We start from the raw sequence: 24,034 nt of genomic DNA, 5'->3' as shown, positions 1-24,034 counted from the left end.
TGCGAATATTGTAAATCTGTTTAGCCTCGTGTATTTAATAGCCTATTGACCATATAGTTTTATACAAAATATGTCATTTTATAAAAGTTCAATGATATAAGCCATTATATTTATTTCACGTGATAAGAAGCTAAGGATATAGGCTATGCGAATTTTCTCGTTTTCTGTCAACATTTCTACTCTTTCCGTTTGTTTGCGTCTCCCTTATCCTTAACTCAAGGGTAGACTATGCCTATGCCCACAGGGAAAAGGTCTTCGGGTACAGTCTTTCCACAAACAGCTCTCGAGCGCTTATTGGTCGTGAGATGAGTTCTGGGAGGAGCGCTCAGCGCAGCCAAAAGGCAGAATTGGTAATTCGGTGAAAAAGTCCCTGTGAAGTGACGGATGCGGGAAGTTCACAGGTTTTCCCTATTCACTGACTTCTCCTCGTCAAGACCTGAAAATCACACTGGAAAGAAACTTTGGGTGAAAGTTTTGAGACAAGAGACTGGAGGAAAAGGTTGGCTTTGGAATGCTTTGGATGTTTTTCTCGAAGTGAATTAAGACGTCTGCCGAGTTACTTTTTTTTTTTTTTACCTTATTTTTTCTCGTTGGAGAGAGGGTATGATGCAGGCGCGCTACCCCGTGTCTAGCCAAAGCCCTCTAGGCGTAGTGCCTTATATCACCGGAGATCAAGGCTTTTATCGAGCCGCGGCCGGAGGTGGATACACCGGTATGCCTGCGCCTATGAGCATGTACTCTCACGCAGCGCACGAGCAGTACCCCGGTGGCATGGCCCGCGCATATGGGCCGTACGCCCCTGCACAGCAGCCCAAGGATATGGTGAAACCGCCATATAGCTACATCGCGCTCATCACCATGGCGATCCAGAACTCAGCCGACAAAAAGATCACACTGAATGGAATCTATCAGTTTATCATGGAGCGCTTTCCATTTTACCGGGACAATAAGCAAGGCTGGCAGAACAGCATACGGCATAACCTGTCGCTTAACGAGTGCTTTGTCAAGGTGCCAAGAGATGATAAGAAGCCAGGTAAGGGCAGCTACTGGACTCTAGATCCGGACTCATATAACATGTTTGAAAACGGCAGCTTCTTGCGACGGAGGCGCCGCTTCAAGAAGAAGGACGTGCTGAGGGACAGAGAGGAGCGGGACCAACAGGGCAAGGACAACCTGGGGCAAGCGTGCGAGCAAGAAGCACAGCAACCTGTGAAGCTCCGGGATATAAAGACGGAGAACGGGGCCTGCACGCCCCCGCATGACAGCACTCCACCCCTCAGCACTGTGCCCAAAACGGAGAGTCCAGACAGGAGCGGCGGGAGTGCGTGTAGCGGGAGTCCTCAGTCGCAAACGCCACAGCAGGCCTTTAGTATGGATACAATCATGACAGGACTTCGAGGGTCCCCGCAGCACGCGGCAGAGCTGCCGGCCTCTCGCGCCGCTCTACCAGGCTCAGTGTCTCTGACCTACTCGCCATCCCCGCAGCCCGCCCATTACAGTCCACCCTGCGGCCAGCCCGCCACTTATCACTGCAACATGCAAGCGACGAGCCTGTACACAGGGGACCGCGGCCACGGGGATGACACTTTACCGGAATACACAAACACAACAAGCGCCTCCTCTATCTCACACCCCCACCAGAGCTCGAGCCAGGAGAGCCAGCACTTGCAGCAGAACCGACTCGCACCCTGGTACCTCAATCAGTCCGGAGAGCTGGGACACCTGAGCGCGAGCTATCCCGGCCAGCAGCAGAACTTTCACGCGGTGCGCGAGATGTTCGAGACGCAGCGGATAGCGCTGAACAGCTCTCCGGTGACCGGAAGCAATAGCTGTCAAATGGCTTTCCCGTCCAGTCAGCCACTCTATCGAGCTCCCGGAGCCTTTGTATACGACTGCAGCAAGTTCTGACCAAAAGTTTTATGAATTTCAAAATTGTTTTAATATATATATTCGTATTATTTCCCATGTGTTTGTAATTTAAGGAAGCATTTAGGTCAGTGAACTCGGGCTGATATGCGAGTTTGTGTTGGTAAGTAGGATAATTCCGCTGCACATAAACATTCTCTCCCTGCTCGTCCATCAAGAAGGGATTAAAAGAAAATGTGTTAATTTATTTCATGTATAAGACCAGGTGGACCAACTTTTCAAGGAAATGTATTTATAATCAATTCAGTATAGAAAGGTAACGAGTGTACAACTGAGTTACAGTTTTTTTCGTATACTTTTTGAAAATATCTAAAGTTACTTTTTGTTTAATAAATTGACGTCTTGTTGGAGTTAAACTCTCGAGTGATTTATCGATTTATAATGCCTGTTGAATCCATTGTTTACTTAAATGACTGTCAAAGCTTGTTATTGAGAGGCCACCAAAAGCACGGTATATTTTTAAAACGTTGTTTCAACGTTTGTCAATTTTCCTATTTTCTTCCTAAAATATTTCTTAGTAAGACACTCTTTTGACAGGGGGTGGGGGTCAAAGGTTTAAAAACATCTGGAAATTATTCTGTGTCACTTACGCGTGCAAGGAATCCTTAATTTTTTTAATAAAAATGCATTTACTAACATTAAAAACACACCAAAATTGTAATGATTATTAATGTTATTATTATTATTATTATTATTATACTTTAGTAAAAAATAATAAATTCAGTACTATAATGTCAAAGTAAACAAAAAGAATAATCTAGCACTTTAATTGACAGTCGCTTGTCCCCTTTTCCCTCACAGCGTTCATTTTTATAATTTGATTTAAACGTTCTTTATGTCATTTGTTTCTAAACTAATCATTTCGAGAAAAGGATATGATTTCTTGGATATGAATACGTTTTTATTTGTAAGCTTTAATTTTTTAGCTACTGAGATAAAACTTTCAGTCCTTTTATTTTATGCTGTTTAGTTGAGCGATGTTGCTCTGTTCTGTTGGCACACTTTTGTGAAATGCACTTTTGCAATCTTGTCTTCGATAGAAGTTTTCATTTGTAAACACATAATAGATTAAAAAGCTGATAAACAGCAGATGAAAGAATTGCTGTAGGCCAGACACGTTGAGCCAGCCATGTAAAATATGGGCTTGATAAATCAAATGATTAATTCAGCAAAAACCTCCAAACAAACGCATTCTAACTCGGTCTATGAATCTGTGCTTTGTTGATATTATCTACATGGCTTTTTTACATATTATAAATGTAAAACAAATAGGCTAGATACAAATTATTGGCCTATAGGCTACGTAAATATGTTTTAACTCAAGCCATGCATATAGGCCTAATCTTATTGTTGTTAACTCATATACCGACACAATCCAAACAACGGATTAGCATTTTATCTTTTTTTTTTTTTAATGTAGCCTATAAGAAATAAGATTGATGATTTGATGTCCTGCAACAGTGCACGCTTGTATTTATTTGCTGTGGTGTTTTTGTGATTACGGTGTGATTTAATAAGGTTTGTGAATAGGCCTCAAGCCTTAAATCCAGAGAAACAACTGAAGAGAAACAGAGGAAGAGAGATGGAAAATGACAGAAAGAAAGAAAGAAAGAAAGAAAAACAGGCTGTGAATAAGCTTTACAGCGTTAAGTATCTGTGCGTATAGCAAGGTCAGCCCGAGGCGATTTGACTTCGTATGAAGGGCTTAAGTGCCAAATGCATTACAGGTGCGCGCGGGCAGTGTTAGGGGCTCGTGCCAGTGAAAAGGTGTCTTTGTTGTGATCAGCTGCGTGTTTTAGGCTTGAGTTGCGCGCAAGGGGAATATGATACAAGAGAGCCTTTTGGTATTAACGTAACACGTTTTAACCAGATGCAGATCTCATAACATGCCTAAAGAAGTGTGATTGTTTGTGTATTTTTAGTCGACGAGTAGCCTATCATGCGTGATATTCTGTGTAATATATAGGCCTATATTACCATTTACTTTACATTTTGCGTCTCTTTAAGTTAAATGCAGGACAATCTGTCCAGTTCATTTTCAATAGTTTCAAATGCGTTTTTGCGAGGTGCTGCTTATTTATTCTAGCCTACGTTAACAGTTTGTGCTCATAAAAACAGTTTGTTGATTATTATAATAATGATAATAGCATGTAAATAATATAGATTATATTAACAATTAGCCTATATTAATAACAATTAAAAAATATATATAGGCCTAAAAAAAACACAATGAAGTATAGTGTAAATGCGCAATCCAAACTTCTTTAATAGGCTACTTCTAGATTTGATATTTGAATTTATAAATCTGTTTATATTTAACACAAATGTAAATCTATAAAAAAGAGTTTGATTTGGCAAACAACAAACTATATGAGGCCTGCGCTCAGGGCTAAATTACACACAATGTTGTGAATTCTGTTGTAGTGAACATATGGCTATGCTTAATGTTACTAACATTCATATCATTAACTTACAGTAGCTATATTAATTAACCTCTTTCTGATTTATACCTTTTACTAGCCTATTTGAGCTAAATAAAATAAACGCCCATGAGCCATATGATGAAACGCTTTGTGCCCAATTTACAAAAAAAAAAAAAAAAACGAACTTGAACGATTTTTTTCTCAATACTAATAGGCCTGATAAAAATTCACGCATATTTAACAATAATTCAAAACCTTGTAAACAAAAATATAACTAGGCTATAAAAAATCTTGCAGTGCAAGACAATTGTACTTAAATGTAAAGGATAACCCTCAAACTTTAAGAACAATATAATAATTTTCAATTCACTTTTCCAATTCAAAATGTCCAATTCCGAATTCCAAATAGAACTGAAGTAAACATAGACTATAGCCTAATGCCGTGGACTGTGAGAAAGGTCGAGAGGATTATCAAGGCAATCTCTGCATGACGATGAAAAATAAACACTAGAAAAATACTTACCTAGTTATTTGAATACTTACCTTGAAAGAGTGGATTTAAACTAAATTATTTTCTTCTGCATGGCAAAAAAAAAAATCACAAAGGGAAAAATAGTGAGACGGATGAGAGTGAAAGTTCTTTATCCATGATATCCAAATGTTTGTAATGCTTTAATGACAAAGAAAATAATTTCTGCTTTTCCAAAATATAATCCAGAAACAAAAACAATACCGGTCAAGATATGAGACTAATTATACACAGTTATAGTTATAAAACTAAGCAAGTCCAGAGAAATATAATAAATTGATATATAACAATATAAAATATAAGATAACAATTATACATGATCGACGTATAGGCTAATTATCATTCCTAGACGAAATTAATTCTATAGATATTAATGGGTTTTAATAATATTTCATTTTCGAACACCTTCAATTCATGACTTTTTTAAGCAATCAACATTTGTGAGCAAACCAGTTTTGGCAGAGGATAATTTGAGTTTTCTTTTTTTATTAACTCTCTTTTAACGTGTTGTGATGTTATTGACAGTTTCCAACAGAAAATATATAAATACGTAAGGCCTACTTATAAATTCAGAGACTTAACAATGTTAAGGTTTTCCACGTCCCTTAAAGTTTTATGATACTTTAATCAATTGGTTCAATTGAATTTCACGTTTCCCACTGCTTTTACGGGAACATCAGCTGGGTAGTCAAACAAAATACCAAAAATGTCCCCGCTCAAGCGTAACAAATAAATTCGCCGGTAGGCCTATATATAACGTAATTAGTGGCTGCTCGCGGCCTGTGCACCTGTATGTGGTAGAGCTCGCGACCCTGGCCAGTGGAAAAGTGCTCTTTACGCTCGCGGAACGGCGAGGCGCCGTCTGGTTTCAATCAGGCCCCTTCACACACACTGGTGCGCTGTTGAAGGCGCTTAAATGGCTCTCTACTGGCTCGAGAGAGATGTCGTCTCAAAAACACAAATACACATACATCAACCGCCCCCACAATCGCCTGTCTTGTGGGGGTCTCAAAGACCCCACTTTCTTTAGACGTCGGTATCAAATGACCCTCATTTGGCACTTCGAATAGACTAGAATATCTGTGGCCTCTTGAGTCAGATTTTACCGGGTTTTCTCTCTCCTCGCTTGAGGACACTTCAGGTGACAGAGGTCTCTTCAATCTGTTGTTACTTTGATGAGGACAACCGTGTCACCATTACAAATAAACACAACGGAGGATTTTCGCACACAGTGAAATGTCTTCACTGTCAGGGTTCAGTGGCCCAGCTGTGCCCGACGTCAGAGGTGATTAAACATGAGCTGCTTTACAAGGCCGAGTTACTGCTCCCTAAGCTGCGCGCGGTGGGCCGTGCTCGCGCATCTGGAATGAGGGACCGCGAGGCCTCGTGGACGCCCGTTTCCCTCCGAATACAAGAGAGCGGTTGTGTTCGGCGCGAGGGGCTCGATGACCGCCAGGCAACCCGCGAAAGCTGGCACGAGCCGCTTTCTGACGCATTTCACTATATACAGCATTTAACTTCTGAGGCCAGAGAATGAAAATGAAAAGTTGACCGTTATTCTCAAAATGTTGTTTACTGACCTTAACCATGTAATCTCGAGCTTTCTACTCAGTAAGTCTGCAATAGTCTATAGCTAGGTCTATGTTGTTCTGTTTAATATTGTAAATTATAGGCTACAAAAAGTAATAAATCACTGTTATCACGCTACATAAATGTTGGTTGAAATTACAAATTTACCAAACCTTTCAACACATAGACCAGGCCTCAGGGGAATGACTAGCCTACTAAATAAATAATTAGGCCAACATAACCCCCCCCCCAAAAAAACAAAACATTTAAACCTATATTTGTCCCACCTCAAAAATTTTATAAAAAAAAAAAAAAAAAGGTTAATCATTTTCATCTATTCCTAGTGTCTTTTAAGATGAAGTTTGAAAGCAAGCAGATCTATCATAATTACCAGTACCAGAGAAAATATCTTGAAAATCATCTTGGACAACAAAGAGAAAAAAAGGTTGAGAACCACAAACAGACTCTTTGATAATTATTTTGTATTTTTGTTTTAAATAATTTTTAATGTTCTAACCAATGGCTAAAACCGCAACAGAGACATTTAAAAAGCTCTACAAACCCTTTAATCCCTTATTTATATATATATTTTTCTCATGATTATGAATAAAAACAGCTTTATAAAATGGATAAAAATCATTTAGATAGAAAAACTAAAAACCAACACACATGACCGTAAATATGACTGTATTAAAGAATGAAAAAGGCAACACCGGGGACCCTCAAAACATAGTGCAAGTGAGATCAGAAAGCTGAATCAAGAGCGAAAATGATAGACGGAGGAACAGAAATGCAGTTGAATGCTTCCTCTAGTGTTCGCACACACACACACGACAGCCGCCTCTTTGACAAGCGTGGAGATGAAGGCGTGTAGAATCAGGCATTCGGGTTGTTCTTCATGAGCTCGACATCCGCGTCCACCATTTCTTTAACAAGCTCCTGTTCAAATACACATACAACGATTATTTCCCAAATTCGAGAGTGCTGGAAGTGACCCACATTATTATTATTTTTTACAAAAACGCTCACCTCAAACGTCACACGTGGTTTCCAGCCCAGTACCTTAAAGGCTTTGGAGCTGTCTCCCTGCAAGAAGTCCTAGAAAAAGACCAAAAGAGTGTAAGATGAGGAAAAAAACAAAGTGAAAAAAAGGGGGGTGGTTTAGTCCTCCTTTATAAACTGGACCTCCCAACCTGTACAACCCCCCCCCCACACACACACACACACGCGCACTCTTCTTCACTCTCACACACCCACATACAGTCGCCAGCACCACACACACAGGTGTCAAGCTCCATGTCTCTGGGGGAAGGTGAGGGCCGAGGCAGGCCATCCATCCAGCACCCCCTCTTTTCCAGCCCTCTCCCAGTGCCAGAGCATGATGGATTATGTGACTCTTGTGGCCTAACCCCTTCTGTTCTCCTGCTGGGATGGCAACACACACACACATTTTGGGGTGCTTCTCAGGGTGGCGGTAAAGGGTTTGAGGGTGTCCTTGCTGCTTATCTGATTACACAAGCAGCAAGAACACGCACACGCGCACACACACACACACACACACACTTTTGTGCCTTGACAAATGGGAGCTCTTGTTCCAAAGCCCATGTTTTTATGTTGAACTCTGAGAAGTTACAGTCACAAACTCATGGTTCCATTTTAGCTCCAATTAAATCATTTAAATGACATAACCATACTTTAAAGTCTAATTAGCAAAATAGCATTCATTCATCAACATATGAAACAGCATGCAACCATCATAATCAAGACATGTATTAATGCGGCATATTAATCATAATTAGTCTTCACTTTTCTGAAAGCTAAATTAACATCAGCTGCTTTTGTCACCCATCCAAGTCTTCACATGCAAACTACTACGGTAACTGTGTCTTGACAACGCAAGTTTACAAAGCATTTGCAAGGAAAGAAAACAAGAAGAGTTTTAATTCAATGAAACCGTGCGCATGTGAATCATTCGTTGTGTGCAATAGCTGTTGCTATTAAATAGAAAGGCAGCAAGTCAAGACATATCAAAGGCACAATTTCACAGTTTAGTTTCAAACACTGGGCGTTTTTGCTTGTTCAAAGAAGTTCTATATATTTATGTGTCAGGGATTATAACAGAAGCCGTACCTGCATATATGGCAAATAAAATGCAAAAAAAAAAAAAAAAAAATTGATAATCATCATCTGGGCGCATTTTTATTGTGTGTGACTGAACACTTAACGTAAAGGAATTCAGGACTAATGGAGAGACGGACCATGACACACATCAAGAAACTTTTGTTAAGTTATGGCATGACTACACATGACATTTGAGATGCATATTTGCATGCAACTTTCTGATGGAGTTTGAATGTTTTTGAGACATGCTTCATGACAAAACAGCATGCTCAAACTATCTGTTTCACACACAGATTGAGCAACGGCCAACAAGTCAAAGGCCAAATCCACAAAATCAGTATGACCAATTAGACAAAGCACTCAAAAGTCTGTCAAACTTCTATTGATGAACAATAGATAATTAAAAGAATATTTTGAAATGAAACTATCAGATGGCATCCTATTTTCTAAATATATACCGTGGCATTAAATTTACTTTACATGCAAATGTATACTTTTATATAAACACATGCTCAATAATTCTATTCAGCAAACATGCATTAAAGTGATCTAAGACTAAAACAATGTCAGTTTCAAATAAATTAAGTTCTTTTGGACATTCTATTCTTCAAAAAATCCCATAAAAAAATAAATATAATATATAATATATATATATATATATATATATATATATATATATATATATATATATATATATATTGGTTTCATGGTTTCCACAAAACTATATAACTATAAGCAGCACAAATGTTTTCAAAATTAATAATAATAAGAAATGTTTCATAAGCATCAAATCCTCATATTAGAATGATTTCTGAAGGATCATGTGACACTGAAGACAGCAGTAATGGCTACTGAAAATTCAGCTTTGCCATCACAGGAATAAGTGACACTTTTAAATATTTTAAATTGTAATCATATTTCACATTTATATATTTAATTTCACATAATATTATTTACATAATATTTAATATTTATAATGTATTTTTAATCAAATAAACAGTCTTAGTGAACATGAGACTTCTTTTAAAAACAATTAAATCATACAGACCTTCAATTTTTTAACGGTATTGTATATATATAAAACAGATATCCGAACGTGTAAAAGAGACAAAAGTCAATGCAGAAAAACCTGAATTAACACAAGGGAGAATGCCTCAATCTCAGATTCTTGCTTCAAGAGTTTAATAAATATTTATCTGATCATGTAAACCCTCTCAAGCAAAGAGACACTGACCCTAAGTGTCTGACACTTTAAATGCATGCGTATGTGAGAGACACGAGCAAGATGAATCCAAAAGTACATGGTGAAACCGAACAAGAAATCCACGGCTGTTCGACAGACTTTGCTATGTGCTGTGCAGTTTTGCGTGAGTGAGTTGTGTTATTTGATGCAGGATGTTTAAGAGGGATCAAAGACTCCAATGATTTCCCTTTTCAAACTACAGCCAATCACAGAGCAGGAAAACTATATTAAATGCAAAAGAACATCTGAATCTAAATAACTTCAGTGTCAATGTGTTAATAGCCAGACTTGAATGACACGATCGCAGCATGAAAGCATCAGTAAGAGTCACATGTACTCAATGGTGCGTTTATTACAGAGGATATGTATGTGCTTACATGTGGTATTGGCAGTGTGTTTGTGTGTTTACAAGCCTTGGAGAGCTGTATCTTCTGGAGCAGAGTCTACATGTTTTGGCAGAGTGACCGCAGCGGAGCTGAGCATACAAGAGTCCAGCCTGCCAGCATGTACATAATTCACCTCATTCAAATGACCCAGATACTTTTTCATTTTTCATCTCACCTGTTATTATGCCTGGGTGGGGAGAGAAAGAAGAGCTACGACACACATGTGCCTCAGTTAAAGGTATAGTTCACCCAGAAATGAAAGCCCACAGCCTCATCATCTGACTTTTCCTCTTCTGCGGAGCATAAAATAAGATATTTGGACTGTTTTTGTCCATAAAGTCAATGGGGTCCAAAACAAAATTGGACTGGTATTGACGTAGGAAAAAAAAATATTCTTTTGTGTTCCACAGAAGAAAGTAAGTCATAGTTTTGGAACGACATGAGGGTGAGTAACTGAAAACAGAATTTTTTTTATTTTTGAGTGAACTATCACTTTAAAACTACTAGAATTATTATCCTGAGCTCCTTCACATTTCCAACTCATGTGTATAATAAAAAAACGTTCTTGTCTGGAGTGATCGAGAGTGAGAGAAGAGGAGGAAAAAGAGGACGAGACAGGAATGGCATGGAGAGAAAGGAAAATGATGATAAATTGAAAGCTCGGGGAGACGAGCTGTGTGAAAGTTAAAGAGCGAGAGAGGAGAAAGCAAGAGGGAGAGGGAGTGAGGAATGCGAGGTGTCAGGAGTTCAGCAGTCTGACAGTGTGAGTAAGAGTGCCGAGAGCCAGAGTTAATTACTCAATCAAGATAACGAGCCTGGGACATGCCATTTACAGAGGGCAGCCCACAATTAACCTCCCCTCTCCCACTACACACAGAACACACACACACACACACACACGAGGAAATTATGACACATGGCACAAACAAACCCAACATTGCTACACAAGTTAACACATTTTCAAAGTTTAAGACACCTGCAAAAAAAAAAAAACATTTCTGAACTACTAATGCGTGTGATCATTTTATTTAATGCTAAATAGTGTATTTCAAATTTTACTTTCATTAACATAACTTTTACTTATTTGCAACCGATTCAAACCTACATTAAAAAAAAAAATGGTGTAGGATTTGCTTTGAAACAATTTTCATTCAGAAATTGCTACTAATTACAATTACAATATAATACTAATTACAAAGAAATAGTAATACACTGTACTTTCTCATAAAATGTACCACAAAATATTTCAGGTTTATTGCAAGTTCATCTAAGTCTACAGCATTTGTGGTATAATGTTGATTGACACAAAAATTAATTTTGACTTATGACCCCTTTAAAAAAACAAACACTGGCTCTTACAGTAGCCCGTTTTCCATTACAGATTTGCACAAAACTTTTGCAATATTTTCTAAATGTCGATTAAAAACGATTGCGAAATGACGCCGTTTACTGATGTTATGCCACTAAAACTTTTTTTTTTTCTTCGCGATAAGTCATTCCAAAAATAATGGCAACGGATGTTGGTAGGTCTACATACATTTCCATTGGGCATATTTTCAATTCACAAGTTCAATTTGCGCAATTTGAAGGATAATGGAAAAGCAGCTACTGAAAGTGAATGGGGCCAGTCTACAAATGTTTCAATAGTATACACATACAAGACATACACAATAAGTGTGTTAACATGATTTTAGTGTGGGGAAGAAAAAAAAAAAAAACATAACCATTTCTGCGTAAAGTTATAAACGACGACTTATGTTATCATCCCAACATAACTCTTCAAAACCCTAAAATGACTGTGAAAATGATCGAAACGGCTTTACAGCTCAAATAATACTCAAGTTTTAATGGAAGTTATGTGTGGTTTTATAAAATTATAATCATCAAATTTCTCATTTTAAATCCTCCAAAAATAGGCTCTATTCACTTTCAATGCATACGTCTCACGTTCCTAACTTTTGCTTCTTTTGAAAGTAAATGTGGAACAAGCCGATTTTTTTTGTTGAGGTAATCAACATTACGCCACAAATGCTCTCAATTCTTTAATGTCGCACATTTTAGTTCAGTAATAGACATCTACTGATGTGATATCTTCACTTTCTCTCTCAAAAGGGAGTGTCTTTCACCTCTAAACATATATCTATATATATAAATTCACCTGTTTATTGAGAAGCTATACACTTGGCTTGGTTTTTAAGTGTTATATTCTCAACTCTCTTTCTTTTTTAAAAGCTCTTTCTCTCTCTTTCCCCTCCGTGGGGCCCAGGGTGGTTCCGCTCAGTCAAAGTCCTTCAGGAAATACCAGAGAGTAGGCCAGGGGAGAACGTACACCCCTCTCTCCCTCTTTATTTTTTTAGTTCTGTTCTCTCTCCCTCTCTTTTTCTCTCTCTCCCCGATGCATCAACGAGAACAGAGACAGAGTGTGAGACAGAGTAGCACGAAAAGTAAAAGAAAACGTCCCGGGGCGGGAAGAAAAAGGACCCCACGTTTTTAAAAAGTGCCATGTAATGTTATGAAAGAGAGTTAAGCTCTACCGTAAAGTGTGAGGTAAATAAAAGTGGATATATATACGGTCATCATGAGGAAAGGCTGTACGGTAAGAGCACGGCTTTATTGCAGGTTTGAGTTCCACCTGGCCCCTGGCCAGACTCTTTACAACATCATTCACACTCAACTTTAACAACTCTGACCTATTACACTGCATATCACCGTAAAACTGTCACACAGAGCCAGCCTCTCAACCACAGCAACTATAATACCCAGAAAACCCTAAAGACTGCACTACCCATAAAGCATCACGACAGACATCAGAGGCTAAAACTCCGCTAGAGGTGCCTTCAACGCGCACATAAATCTACCAACACACAAAAGCATGCAGATCAGTTGGCCACTGAACTGAAGCCTGAAATAAAATGGATCTTGCATTCAAATTAAAAGCAAAGCTGCAGGTAAGTGATGATGCAGCTGTGTTTTGCATGCTGGTACTATGACGCTCAGCATGGGTCAGATAAGACAGACTCCTGCATTCACAGAGTGAGTGCCTCCATGTGTGTGTGTGTGTGTGCTGCTCACTACAGGATTCTTTTTATCTCGCTCCTGACCTCTGCCACAGAGCAGATAAGATCAGCCCATCCTGATCCTTGGAGTGAAAGGTCAAAGCCATCTTTCATTCCAACAGAAACCCAAAAAAATAAGCATGCGCTTACATGTTACACAAACAAAGCACAAGCATATATATATATATATATATACATATCATAATAATGCACTTGTGCCAATAATACTGTCTACCAACTTATGATGTAATAAATATCATGTAGTTCAATTGAATGCTATAGCATTTACAGAGTGCATGACTCTTGCATAGTCAATACAAGATCTTGACCAAAAATGGACACACCTCTTGATGGAAATAACAATCACAACATTTATTTCCATCAAGAAGTGCATCAATTTTCTTGTACTGACAATGCAAGAGTCATGCACTCTGTAAAGTCTACTCCAGCACATCCCAAAGACTTTCAATGAATTCAAGGTCTGGACTCAGTGAAAATGATTCTACATGCTCCTTCCAACCATTCTGTCACAATTTGAGCCTGATGAATCTTGGCTTTGTCATCCTGGAATATGGCCATGACGTGTCTTCTTACATGGTTGTTTAAGAAATGAAAAGCTACACACTCCATCAATTAGGGTTAGAAGAACTGTTGCCAAAAATGCTAGAAACATAATAATCACAGTAATAATGATCCAGTCAAGCATTTGCCTATTTAAATCCAAACAGTGTGTGTGTGTGTGTGTGTGTGTGTGTGTGCGCGTGTATGTGTGTGTGTATATATATATATATATATATATATAGTATATATCTATTTTATTTTAATTACCATTACTAGAATATTTTATTTGTATTATGACATTAAAAAATTACTAGCAAAGCCTATAGTCATAGAGTAAATATGCTAATGTGCATTAAATTAATAGGCCACAAAAGAACAACCATCTCAAATCCAAGTCTCTAAGCGATATGTGTGCACTGTGTCTTCGAGCTGCCAGAGGAAACATGTTGACTCATCTACTAATCTCTGATAATCCACATTATTCCATCATTACGTTGGGGCAATTCCTCAGGGTCGTCAAGTCTGTAAGTTGATTTGATGAAATACACGCTGCTGGTGAACTGCAGCCTGTGCAGCTTGTGTTTTGTCTATCATCAGCATGCACGCTCACACTTACACTTATTTACTGTTCATTACATTTATATTCTTGGCAGACACATCCTAAAAGCATTCATATGCGTTCACACACAACTTAATACTTATTTTCAATAATCCTCATAGTATATGCCACCCCATAACCCCATTTTCATTGAGACATTCTCAAATCTTGTAAAAAGTTTCAATTTTCTGAAAACCAATTTTCAGCTTAAATTACATCATATAACAAATGATGTACCCCCCCCCCCCCCCCCAAAAAAAATACAAAATAAAAAATTGTGTCATTTTGAGATGTGCACACAAGTTCAGCAGGGTATTCACAAATGAGTCAGTGAGTGAGTAAACGGAGCAACTCGCTGTCTGTGGAGTTTGTTGCATAAATCAAAGCTTTTTACTTTTTAATTATGCCCTCTCTCGTGCTCCTTTCTCTCCCTCTTTCAAAATGAAAAACGAAAAAAAAAAAAAAGAGGGTTTCCTGGGGACTGTCTGGAAAAGAAAAAGTGAAAAAAAGAAGAAAAAAAAAAAGCCTTTGGCTAACTTTGGTCCTCCTTCCCCAAAGTGCCTCATAAAAATGGTTTAAATCAGCATCCGAAAGAATGAAATGGATGTGCAAAATCATATTCACTGAAAGGCAGAGCTGGGACCGCAGGGTTCACGCAGCGGTCTTCAGCGGCCGTCTGGGGGACACATTCATCAGTTCAAGCTTTCACTATTAAACCCCCTCAATCAGCTAAAAGACAGACCGCTCGGTTCTGAAGTGTTCGTTATTGCACCCAATCCGCCTCGTCCTTGTGTATGTGCAAGAGGGACAATAAAAGCGAGCGAGAGAGAAATAAAAGAATGGCCACTATTTACTTTACACGGCTCTCCTGCTGTAAATCGTAAAAAGTTACCGAAATTCGCTTCAATATTTCAAGCTTCATTTAAATCGGGGTATTTCAGGCCTTAAAGCAAGTTAGCATATTATTTCAACGCGCGCGCACACACACACACACACACACACACACACACACACACAGTTTCTTTGTTTGAGCGAGTAGATGGCGTGTGATGGACAGACAAGGCCAAGCGCATTACCTGTTTTTCTCATTGTGAAGCTAAAACTACGCATACCTCCTTAAGGAATGTGAGCGAGTGTGTGTCGACTGAAAGAACACATCCAGTAAAAGCGAGATGCATTTGCAGCACAGCCACGGATGAAATCCTGCCCTACGCACACGCTTCCATGCAGATATGCTCGTTATGAGATCTCTAAAGGTTATGCAAATAAAGATGGCCGATTTGGGTTTCATCATTCGCTCACAATTTACGCACTTCCAACCACAAGTTACGTCTGACGTGATAGCCATCACTCAGAGGCTTCATATGTTGATCTTGGGAATGATAATAATGCATAGAGCCATTCATCTAACAGCAGTTTTGGGTGTGACAGTTATTTTTAGTTCTAACGTGGGATCTTTAAGCCAGAAGATTTTTATCTGTCAGTAATTATGTTTTCATAAATCATGCAGGTGTAGTATAAATGAAAACAGATTAGGATGGCTCAAAAACAGCAGTTTGAGTGACGATTGAAGGGTCTCTTTGGAAAAACATGTGATGTAGTTCAACTCACTGCTTTCCTATTAATAGGTGTGTGTATTTCATTCAGTTACTCCCTTCAAGTGTGCTGGCAAAGAGGACCAAGTAAAAATTACAGTTAAAAATTAAAGGTCCTTTTTCTATTCAGCCAGAATAAGTTATTTGATTAATTCAACAGGTTTGAAACATGTACACATGTAGCCTGTGGACAACGTATTTGTAAATGTATCGCAAACACACACACACATACTCTCATTCATCCTCAGAAGTGACCTGCACCCAGCACTGACACTTCTGCCTCCAGAGGAAATGCAGTGATTTACTTCCTATCACAGAGGTTAAAGGTCACATTCCCATTTCACCTCTGTGTTGATGGATGACCTGTTCAGCTTGTGTCTTTAAGTATCTTGTACTGATATTATATAACACTATCCAATGATTGTCCTTGAAACAGATTTCCTTCTTTCTGCACCAGCTCCTCTTAATCCTCTGATGTCACTCATCTTCAGACTGCATACACTCACTCACACATCTTTTGGTCTCACCTTCACATGATTCTTTCTTCTGACTGAAAGAGCTTTTTGGAAACACCCCGCTGACCCATACAAAGCAAGCATGTGTCTTAGAGAAAACCTCTGATCTGTCAACAATCATTTAGTACGTATGTTTTCTTTAAAAATGTGGTGCCCTTTCTCATTCCAAAATGACCACCCACCACACACATTCACAAACTGACATCTACATGTCTTATGCATTATGCATGGGCATTTTGATCATTTTGTCTACTTGAAAGAAACTTACATTTTCATTGTCTACAGTTGTAATCGACACCTGAATTATTTAACCCCCATTGCATATCAGGTTTATTGGCAAAATGTACAGACTTTCAGCTGTTTGCAATGAACAAATCAAACAAAAGTAACTGAAATAGCTCAACAACAAATGTTTCAAGTGGTTTCCCCAAATTCAACTGAAAATGCAACTTTTAATGACTTCTGCAGTCTCAAAATAATTCAACCCCCTGAACAGAATCCCTCACAGCAGCACAAATCTGCAAAACAGGTGTTGTCTCAAGCACATCTGATGCAACTTATCAAGGGCTTCATTAGTTGCACAAGGTGTGCTTGAGCTAGAACACATGAAATATCTGAACTGACTAGGTTTGTTGAGTTTCACGTTTGACTGCATGTTTGAAATACGGCTCAGTCAAAAGAGTGGTCCAAAAAGTTAAGAGAAGATCATCGCCCTTCACAAACAAGGAACAGGATTCAAGAAGATAGCGAAGGCAATAAATGCTCCAAGAAGACATTGTTGGAAGGGGGAGTTGACCTGGACGGGGCAGAAAAGGGAAGCTATCAATGGCTTCAACCAGATTTCTGAGAAGGCAGGTCCAGAAAAACCCTTGAGTGACTGCAAAAGACCTGCAGCAAGACTTGGTGGCAACAGGCACTGAGGTTTCAGCTGCACAGTAAGACTAAACGCAGATGGTTTCCATGCCGAAACTCGTGCACCACTACTGACCCAAAAGCACAAGAAAAGTCAGCTCCAATTTGCTCAAAATCATATAAATAAGCCACAGAAGTTTTGGGATTCAGTTCTATGGAGCGATAAAACAAAACTGGAACTTTTCGGCCCTATGAATCAAGGAAAGAAGAATGAAGCACATCCTGAAAAGAACACTCGGTCTACAGTTAAGCATGGTGGTGCTCTGTGATGCTCTAGAGCTGCTTTGCATCCTCTGGCACTGGAAACCTGCAGTGTGTGGAAGGCAAAATGGATTCATTGAAGTATCAGGAAATCCTAGGAGAAAATGTCATGCCGTCAGTGAGGAAGCTGAAGCTTGGGCACCATTGGACCTTCCAACAGGACAATGATCCTCAAATTCCACCAAGGTTTGGTTGCAGAAGAAGTTCTGGAAGATTCTACAGTGACGATCACAGTCACCAGACTCGAATCCCATAGAAAATCTCTAGTGGGATTTAAAGAAGGCTGTTGCAGCACGCAAACCCAAGAATATTACTGAACTGCAGGCCATTGCTCATTAGGAATGGGCTAAGATTCCTCAGAATCGCTGCCAGAAGCTGGTGTCTGGTTATACATCTCATTTGCAGGAGGTCATGACAGCAAAAGGGTGTTCTACTAAGTATTAAAGATGCTTGCCATGAAGGGGTTGAATAATTTTGAGATGCAGAAGTCATTAAAAGTTGCACTTTGTTGAATTTGTTGAACCACTTGAAACATTTGTTGTGTTGAGCTATTTTAATTACTTTTTTGCCAATATTTATTTTTTGCCAATAAACCTGATTTGCAACGGGGGTTGAATAATTTTGATTACAACTGTAAGTATGGGGTTAGTAAAATTTCTTGTTCAAAAGTTTTTGAAAAGTCTCTTATGGTCACCAATGTTTTGATAATCAAGCAACATTCCTTATTATCATCAATGTTGAAAACAGTTGTGCTGCTTAATATTTTTCAAGATTTAAAATTGTTTTTGAAATAAAGAAATCCTGCTAGAACGCCCAGAGATCTGAGAACTGCTGATTAAATCGAGTGCAAGTCACCATGAACAATACTGACACAAACTGCTGTCTACTGATGCCACACAATAAGCAATAAGATCCCTTTTGATACATTATTGTGTAGTTAATATATTTCAATCAGTATGAAATGTTTTGAAGTTGAAATAGTTTCACAATTATTTTCATGATCAATCATTACTGTTACTTCCAGGTACTCAAGCCCATGCCAGAGCAGAGCCTCCAGAATATCGGTGTGTTATATTGGAAACATATATTCTCACTACACATCTAGAAGTCAACACCTGTTGTATATTATAAAATATCAAACACATAATAAATCTCTTCTAATGGCACATTGGATGCTCTTAAGGCTGGAATACAATACAACTACGCAACAGATTTTAAAACACTAGGCATCATACATTAAATGACTGAGGGTCACACACTACCAGACTTTAAGGTGATTCCAAACACAACAAACTCATGCATGCTCTAACTGAAAGGAATCATAGTGTGAAGCTAAAAAAGTGGAGCCTGTGCATATCATAGACTAAGTGATTTTCTGTCAAATATGTCAACTCAAATCTGTAGACTGGCTCAGATTTTCGGCAACTAGTCTGTACAATCAAGATTCGGGGCATAAATCTTAGCGAAAGTAGTGTAGTGTATTCCAGCCTTTGTCTACGCGTGAAGAAACAGTCTTGAAGCAACTCACCACTTCAGTTGGCCGGTAGTACTTTGAATCAACCTTCACATGAATGACTCCTGTCTCCTGACAGCGGCCCACTTCATTCTCCTCCTTCCCCTCCCACCTGAGTGCGTGAACAAAAGCTTTGAACACATTCCTTCATCTTATTTGTTTCCCAATTCAGCTGTTAGCATATGTGTTACATATTTACAATATTTATGGTGTGTTTGCATGTTGTTTTGCGGTCTTGTACAGCCCGTCTGCGAATCAACACCAGATGTACCAGATTAACCAGATGGGCTTAATCTGAGATTGATGTGTGTGTATGCGTGCTCTTACACGATAGTTTTGCCCACGCGTTTGAAGGCCTTCTCCACAAACTCCCGTACGCTGTGCACTTCCCCTGTCGCTATGACAAAATCGATAGGCTCCTCCTGCTGCAGCATCAGCCACATCGCCTAGAAGACAAACAAACACAGAGATCAATATCATTATTATAAAGCATTTTCCATTTGAGATGACGCATGCCACAATGCTGACCTTGTAAACATGGTAATTTTGGTGGGTAAATATATTCACAAAAGTAAATGGAAGAAATGGAAGCTTCACTTTATTTCTTCATGATTTTGTGAACATTTTTCAAATAGTTTTAAAGATGGAAAGCTTATGGCCCTCTGTGAAATTATTTACTGTTTTAATACTGTCCTGATTTGCATCTTGGTTAAAGTCCATAAAATCCATTCCATTTTAAATGTAGCTTTTTTTTGTATGTCAATAAGTGTACCGTACGAAGTTGGCATGTTCCCTGTCTGACCTTGTAAACGTGCAAAACGTGTAATAAAAAGTGACTGAAGACATCATATCAAGATCCAAATTATATAATGACTTCATAGGACTAACAGTATCAAAACAGTTTTATTTTCTCAGGTTCATATTTGGGATCAAGTATCAAGACTCCCCCACATACACACGACACACACTAAACGCAGACACATCTGCTCCCAGTAGGATGTGCTTTTATGTGGTCACGATCTTACACACACCAACACACACGGCCATCGCATCCTGACGTCAACACTAGGCCTCATGGGATGTCAATTGTGGGAATAAAGCACAGAGTTCCCAAGTCCATACAACCACTACACAAATGCACAGACTAAATCTAAATGGTGATCTAGATGAAAGAGGCAGTGCTTTTGGAGAAATAAATGGTGAGATACTTAAAACAAGAACGCTTGCCAAGAGGTCAATGGGTAATGCTCTTCTGTCTTCTTTCTCTGGCTTTAGCTCCCTCTCTAACTCATACACATTTTCTGACTGCAGGGCTTCAGCATTCAGCCAGTTGGCCAGAGAATCGCACAGTTCCCTTGACAGGACTGCGCTCTTTTCTTCCCCTCAGCTTGATGGAGGGATAAAGACCCCATCAGCACGTTTTATACGTTGCAGTGGGAGCACAGCACTTGGCCGCCCAACTCATTCATATTTCACTCCTGCAGCACTCACTTAAAAAAACTCTCAAATGAGATAGACAGACAGACAGACAGAAAGAGAAAAGAGACACACTGAGGGAACTGGTACGGCTTTGGATTTTATAACGGCACAAAGTCTAAGCAGTCAAACTGCATTTTGAACGTCTGTAGGTTCATTAAATATGACCGTTCTACATCACACACACCACTAAACACCCACTGTGTTCAGAGCTGCTGTTTGATTTGGTCTAGTCTGAAATGTAGAAACTCCCTAAACGCGCACATGCAGAGAATCCAAAATTTGCCACAATTGAGAACATTTACCAGCCATAATTTTACCGACCAATAAACTGATTTTAGTTTTTTTTACATTATTTCATTAAAAGCTATACATAAAAAACCCATCACACACCTGAATGGTTACAGGCATTGGACACATTTCAACATGCTTATTTTTTTATTTTTTTATATATATATTGCCCCTATGTTTTTTTTTAAACATACTTGTGGCAAACATCTCAAGTCACTGTCACAGCTCTCAGCGTTCGTCACAAAAACATGACAACAACACAATGCAATGTTGTTCCTCATATTTTTGTTAACGAATATTCTACATACGTGTTGTCAGAGAGTTCTGGAGAAGATAAACGTCTGACAGTACATTTTACCCTGAGGCGAAATTTGTTAGTTGTGACAGATGTTTTCTTTAGAAGACGCATGTCACTGACATCAAGAGGGGGTCAGACTTCTTACAGCTTGACATAAATCATATAATGTTGCAATTCCTAGTAAAATTAACAGAAAATTGGCAAGTAATTTTATGTACACAAAGGTTTAATGGCAGTTGGTGATCTGTGAGAAGTATAACCGCACATACACACATAAAATATGTAATAATTACCGTGATGGCATACTGAGGCTAGTGTGAGGAATGTAAAAAATGTAATTTAAAAACCACTACAGCTTCCAAATGATGAAACCTACAGGTAACAGAGGTGAACGTGTGTGTGCATGCGTGTGAGAGAAAACCAGAGACGCAAACATAGCATGAAACGGAGAGGTCAAGCGAAGGGAGGAAATGGCCTGCACAATTCTCTGATCTTATTTTAGTCATAACAAACAGCATTCTCTCTTCTTTTTTCTCTCTTTTCTTTATCACAATCATACACACTGATAGCTAAGTGAAGCACTGGAACAGATTCATTGTTGTAATCTTCTCCACCGTGTTAGGTTTGCTTTTACGGCCATTATTATTTGGCAACTTTTTGGATTTGTCAGCAAAGACTTTCGGGAAATGTGAGATGGTTTAGCACCACTGTAAATGTATCCAACAGGAAAAATATTCTGAACCGAAACCCGGCTCGTGCTGTATCTGTCTTAACATCCCTTGCTTTCCGTCCTCTTCTCTCCATTCCTCCCTCACACCTCTCTCCAAGGATCATTAGCGCTGTGAGAGACAACTGAGAGGCCAGCAGCACAACTCCCTTCCCCTTCCTTCCTGTTCACACACACTCTCTCTCCTGCCGTTTTGGGAGGAGTTTGGACACACTGAGGCTCTCTGGGTATTTCAGCAGCAAATTTGCAAACTTTGTGTACAAAAAAGAAAAGGATGCTTTCATTATTTGTCTAAATGGTTTAGCACCTCGTTATATATTGTGCTTTTGTCTCAAAATATCATATTCCTAGGTCTCGAAGGTCTTCAGATAACTTGTTTTTGTTGGTTCCTAGATGATCCTTCTCTGTCGTGGCCCACGCATGTTAGATTCTCTCCAACTACTGATGCTTTAAAGGAACAGTTTACCCAACAATTAAAATATTGTTAGTATTTACTCTTGTATTAATGAAACAAAAACTGATTTGATTGATTCGCTTGATCTCAATGTATTTGGTGAATATAAATAAATTGCTTTATAAATAAACGTGACTTGACCTGGCAAGAAAAAGTCTACCTAAAAGTAATAGGTCACCCCAAATTAAAAATGATTTACTAATCATTAATTATTTACTATTTACTTCCCTCCTGTCGTTCCAAACCTGTATTTAATTTTTTTTCTTGTGGAAGACAATAAAAGATACTTTGAAGAATGATTAAAGCGTTTCTGCCCATATGCTAAAAGTCAATGGGGTCTAAAACAAAACTGGCCCAAACTGACTTTTATTGTATGGAGAAAAAACAACAGACATTTAATCCAAAATATCTTTTTTTGTGTGTGTTCCACGAAAGGAAGAAGGTCATACAGGTGCGAACAGCTTTGCTCAATCCAACATCGGCCTAAAAATTGCCATCTGATCCAGGACCTGTGCATAGATCGGTGAACGCACACATACTGTACATCTGTTTAACTGATTACTTTAAAGGGTCACAGAGGTAGAGCAGAATGTGAGGTTCAAGGGCAGTTTCCTTCTCCAGTGGATCAGGACGAGATTGAGCTTTCCCAAAAATGACATGTACGGCAGTTTGTGTCAGTGTTCCTTCTGCCATCCGTCCATGCAAGCAAACATAAACTTGGAAGAGAGGGTGGCGAGTTTAAAAAAAGGTGAAAGAGAAAACAAAGGATTAACTGTGATGACATCCTCTTCTCGGCTTCAATGCCTCTTTTGTTTTTGTGCATCTGGGCGTGTGCGACTATATTCCCCCGCAGGCAATTTAGAATGAAGTATCTTGAAATATTCAAATCATCTTAAGGTCTGGAATGGTAAATTATGACAGATTATGCAATCGATGGTCATGTGACTGTATGCGTCCAATCATATTTTTCAAACAAATTTACATTAACTGGGCAGCAAATTTTTTTTGTGATCAACATTTATCCATGTATACCAGTCAAAAGTCTGGACACACCTACTCATTATTTAATATAACTCTTTTTCCACATTTTAGAAGAACGGTAAAGTTATTGAAACTATGAAATGGATCAAATCAAAGTATGGGAATTATGTAGTGGTAAAATAAATTATAATGTTAATCTCCTTCAAAGTAGCCATCCGCTGTCTAGATCGCATTTCAGTACACTTTAAATGTCATGCAAAAATGTGACCATGGACCACAAAACCAGTCACATGGGTCAATTTTATGAAATTGAGATTTATACATCACCCGAAAGCTGAATAAATAAGCTTTCCATTGATTTATGGTTTGTTAGGATAGGACAATATTTGGCCGAGATACAATTATTTGAAAATCTGGAATCTGAGGGTGCCAAAAAATTGAGAAAACATTGAGAAAATCGCCTTTAAAATTGTCCATTTATGTTTGCGATTGTGCTGCATTCACCCACAAAAATATTTTTATTATATATTTACAGTAGGAAATTTATTAAATATCTTCATGGAACATGATCTTTACTTAAAATCCTAATGATTATTGAC

At 38.6% G+C, this 24,034-nt stretch overlaps 2 protein-coding genes across 3 annotated transcripts in view; one reads left to right on the top strand and one right to left on the bottom strand.

Annotated features, from left to right (window-relative positions):
- The first annotated feature begins 353 nt into the window (after window positions 1-353).
- foxc1b (forkhead box C1b) lies at window positions 354-2,560 on the top strand. Its single transcript, XM_084091895.1, has one exon. The coding sequence runs from the start codon at window positions 604-606 to the stop codon at window positions 1,906-1,908; it is 1,305 nt and encodes a 434-aa protein (XP_083948021.1). The 5' UTR covers window positions 354-603; the 3' UTR covers window positions 1,909-2,560.
- Window positions 2,561-4,986: 2,426 nt separating this feature from the next.
- The window catches only part of gmds (GDP-mannose 4,6-dehydratase), a 67,362-nt gene continuing 48,314 nt past the window's right edge, over window positions 4,987-24,034 (bottom strand). For both annotated transcript variants that reach the window (XM_084091434.1, XM_084091435.1), the window contains 4 exons: window positions 19,536-19,654; window positions 19,224-19,320; window positions 7,477-7,545; window positions 4,987-7,386 (listed from right to left, as the gene is read on the bottom strand). In XM_084091434.1, coding sequence (XP_083947560.1) covers window positions 7,324-7,386; window positions 7,477-7,545; window positions 19,224-19,320; window positions 19,536-19,654 — 348 coding nt within the window. In that variant the 3' untranslated portion in view covers window positions 4,987-7,323. The remainder of the gene's footprint in view (window positions 7,387-7,476; window positions 7,546-19,223; window positions 19,321-19,535; window positions 19,655-24,034) is intronic.

The sequence above is a fragment of the Abramis brama genome (genome assembly GCF_963993115.1).
Source record: "Abramis brama genome assembly, chromosome: 18".
In the NCBI taxonomy this organism is placed as follows: Eukaryota; Metazoa; Chordata; class Actinopteri; order Cypriniformes; family Leuciscidae; genus Abramis; species Abramis brama.
Note: the sequence above shows the minus strand (reverse complement) of the source record. Positions and strands in the feature narration are given on the sequence as shown.

Coding starts and splice junctions, on each gene's coding strand:
- foxc1b (XM_084091895.1), top strand. CDS start 604: ATGATGCAGGCGCGCTACCCCGTGTCTAGCCAAAGCCCTCTAGGCGTA.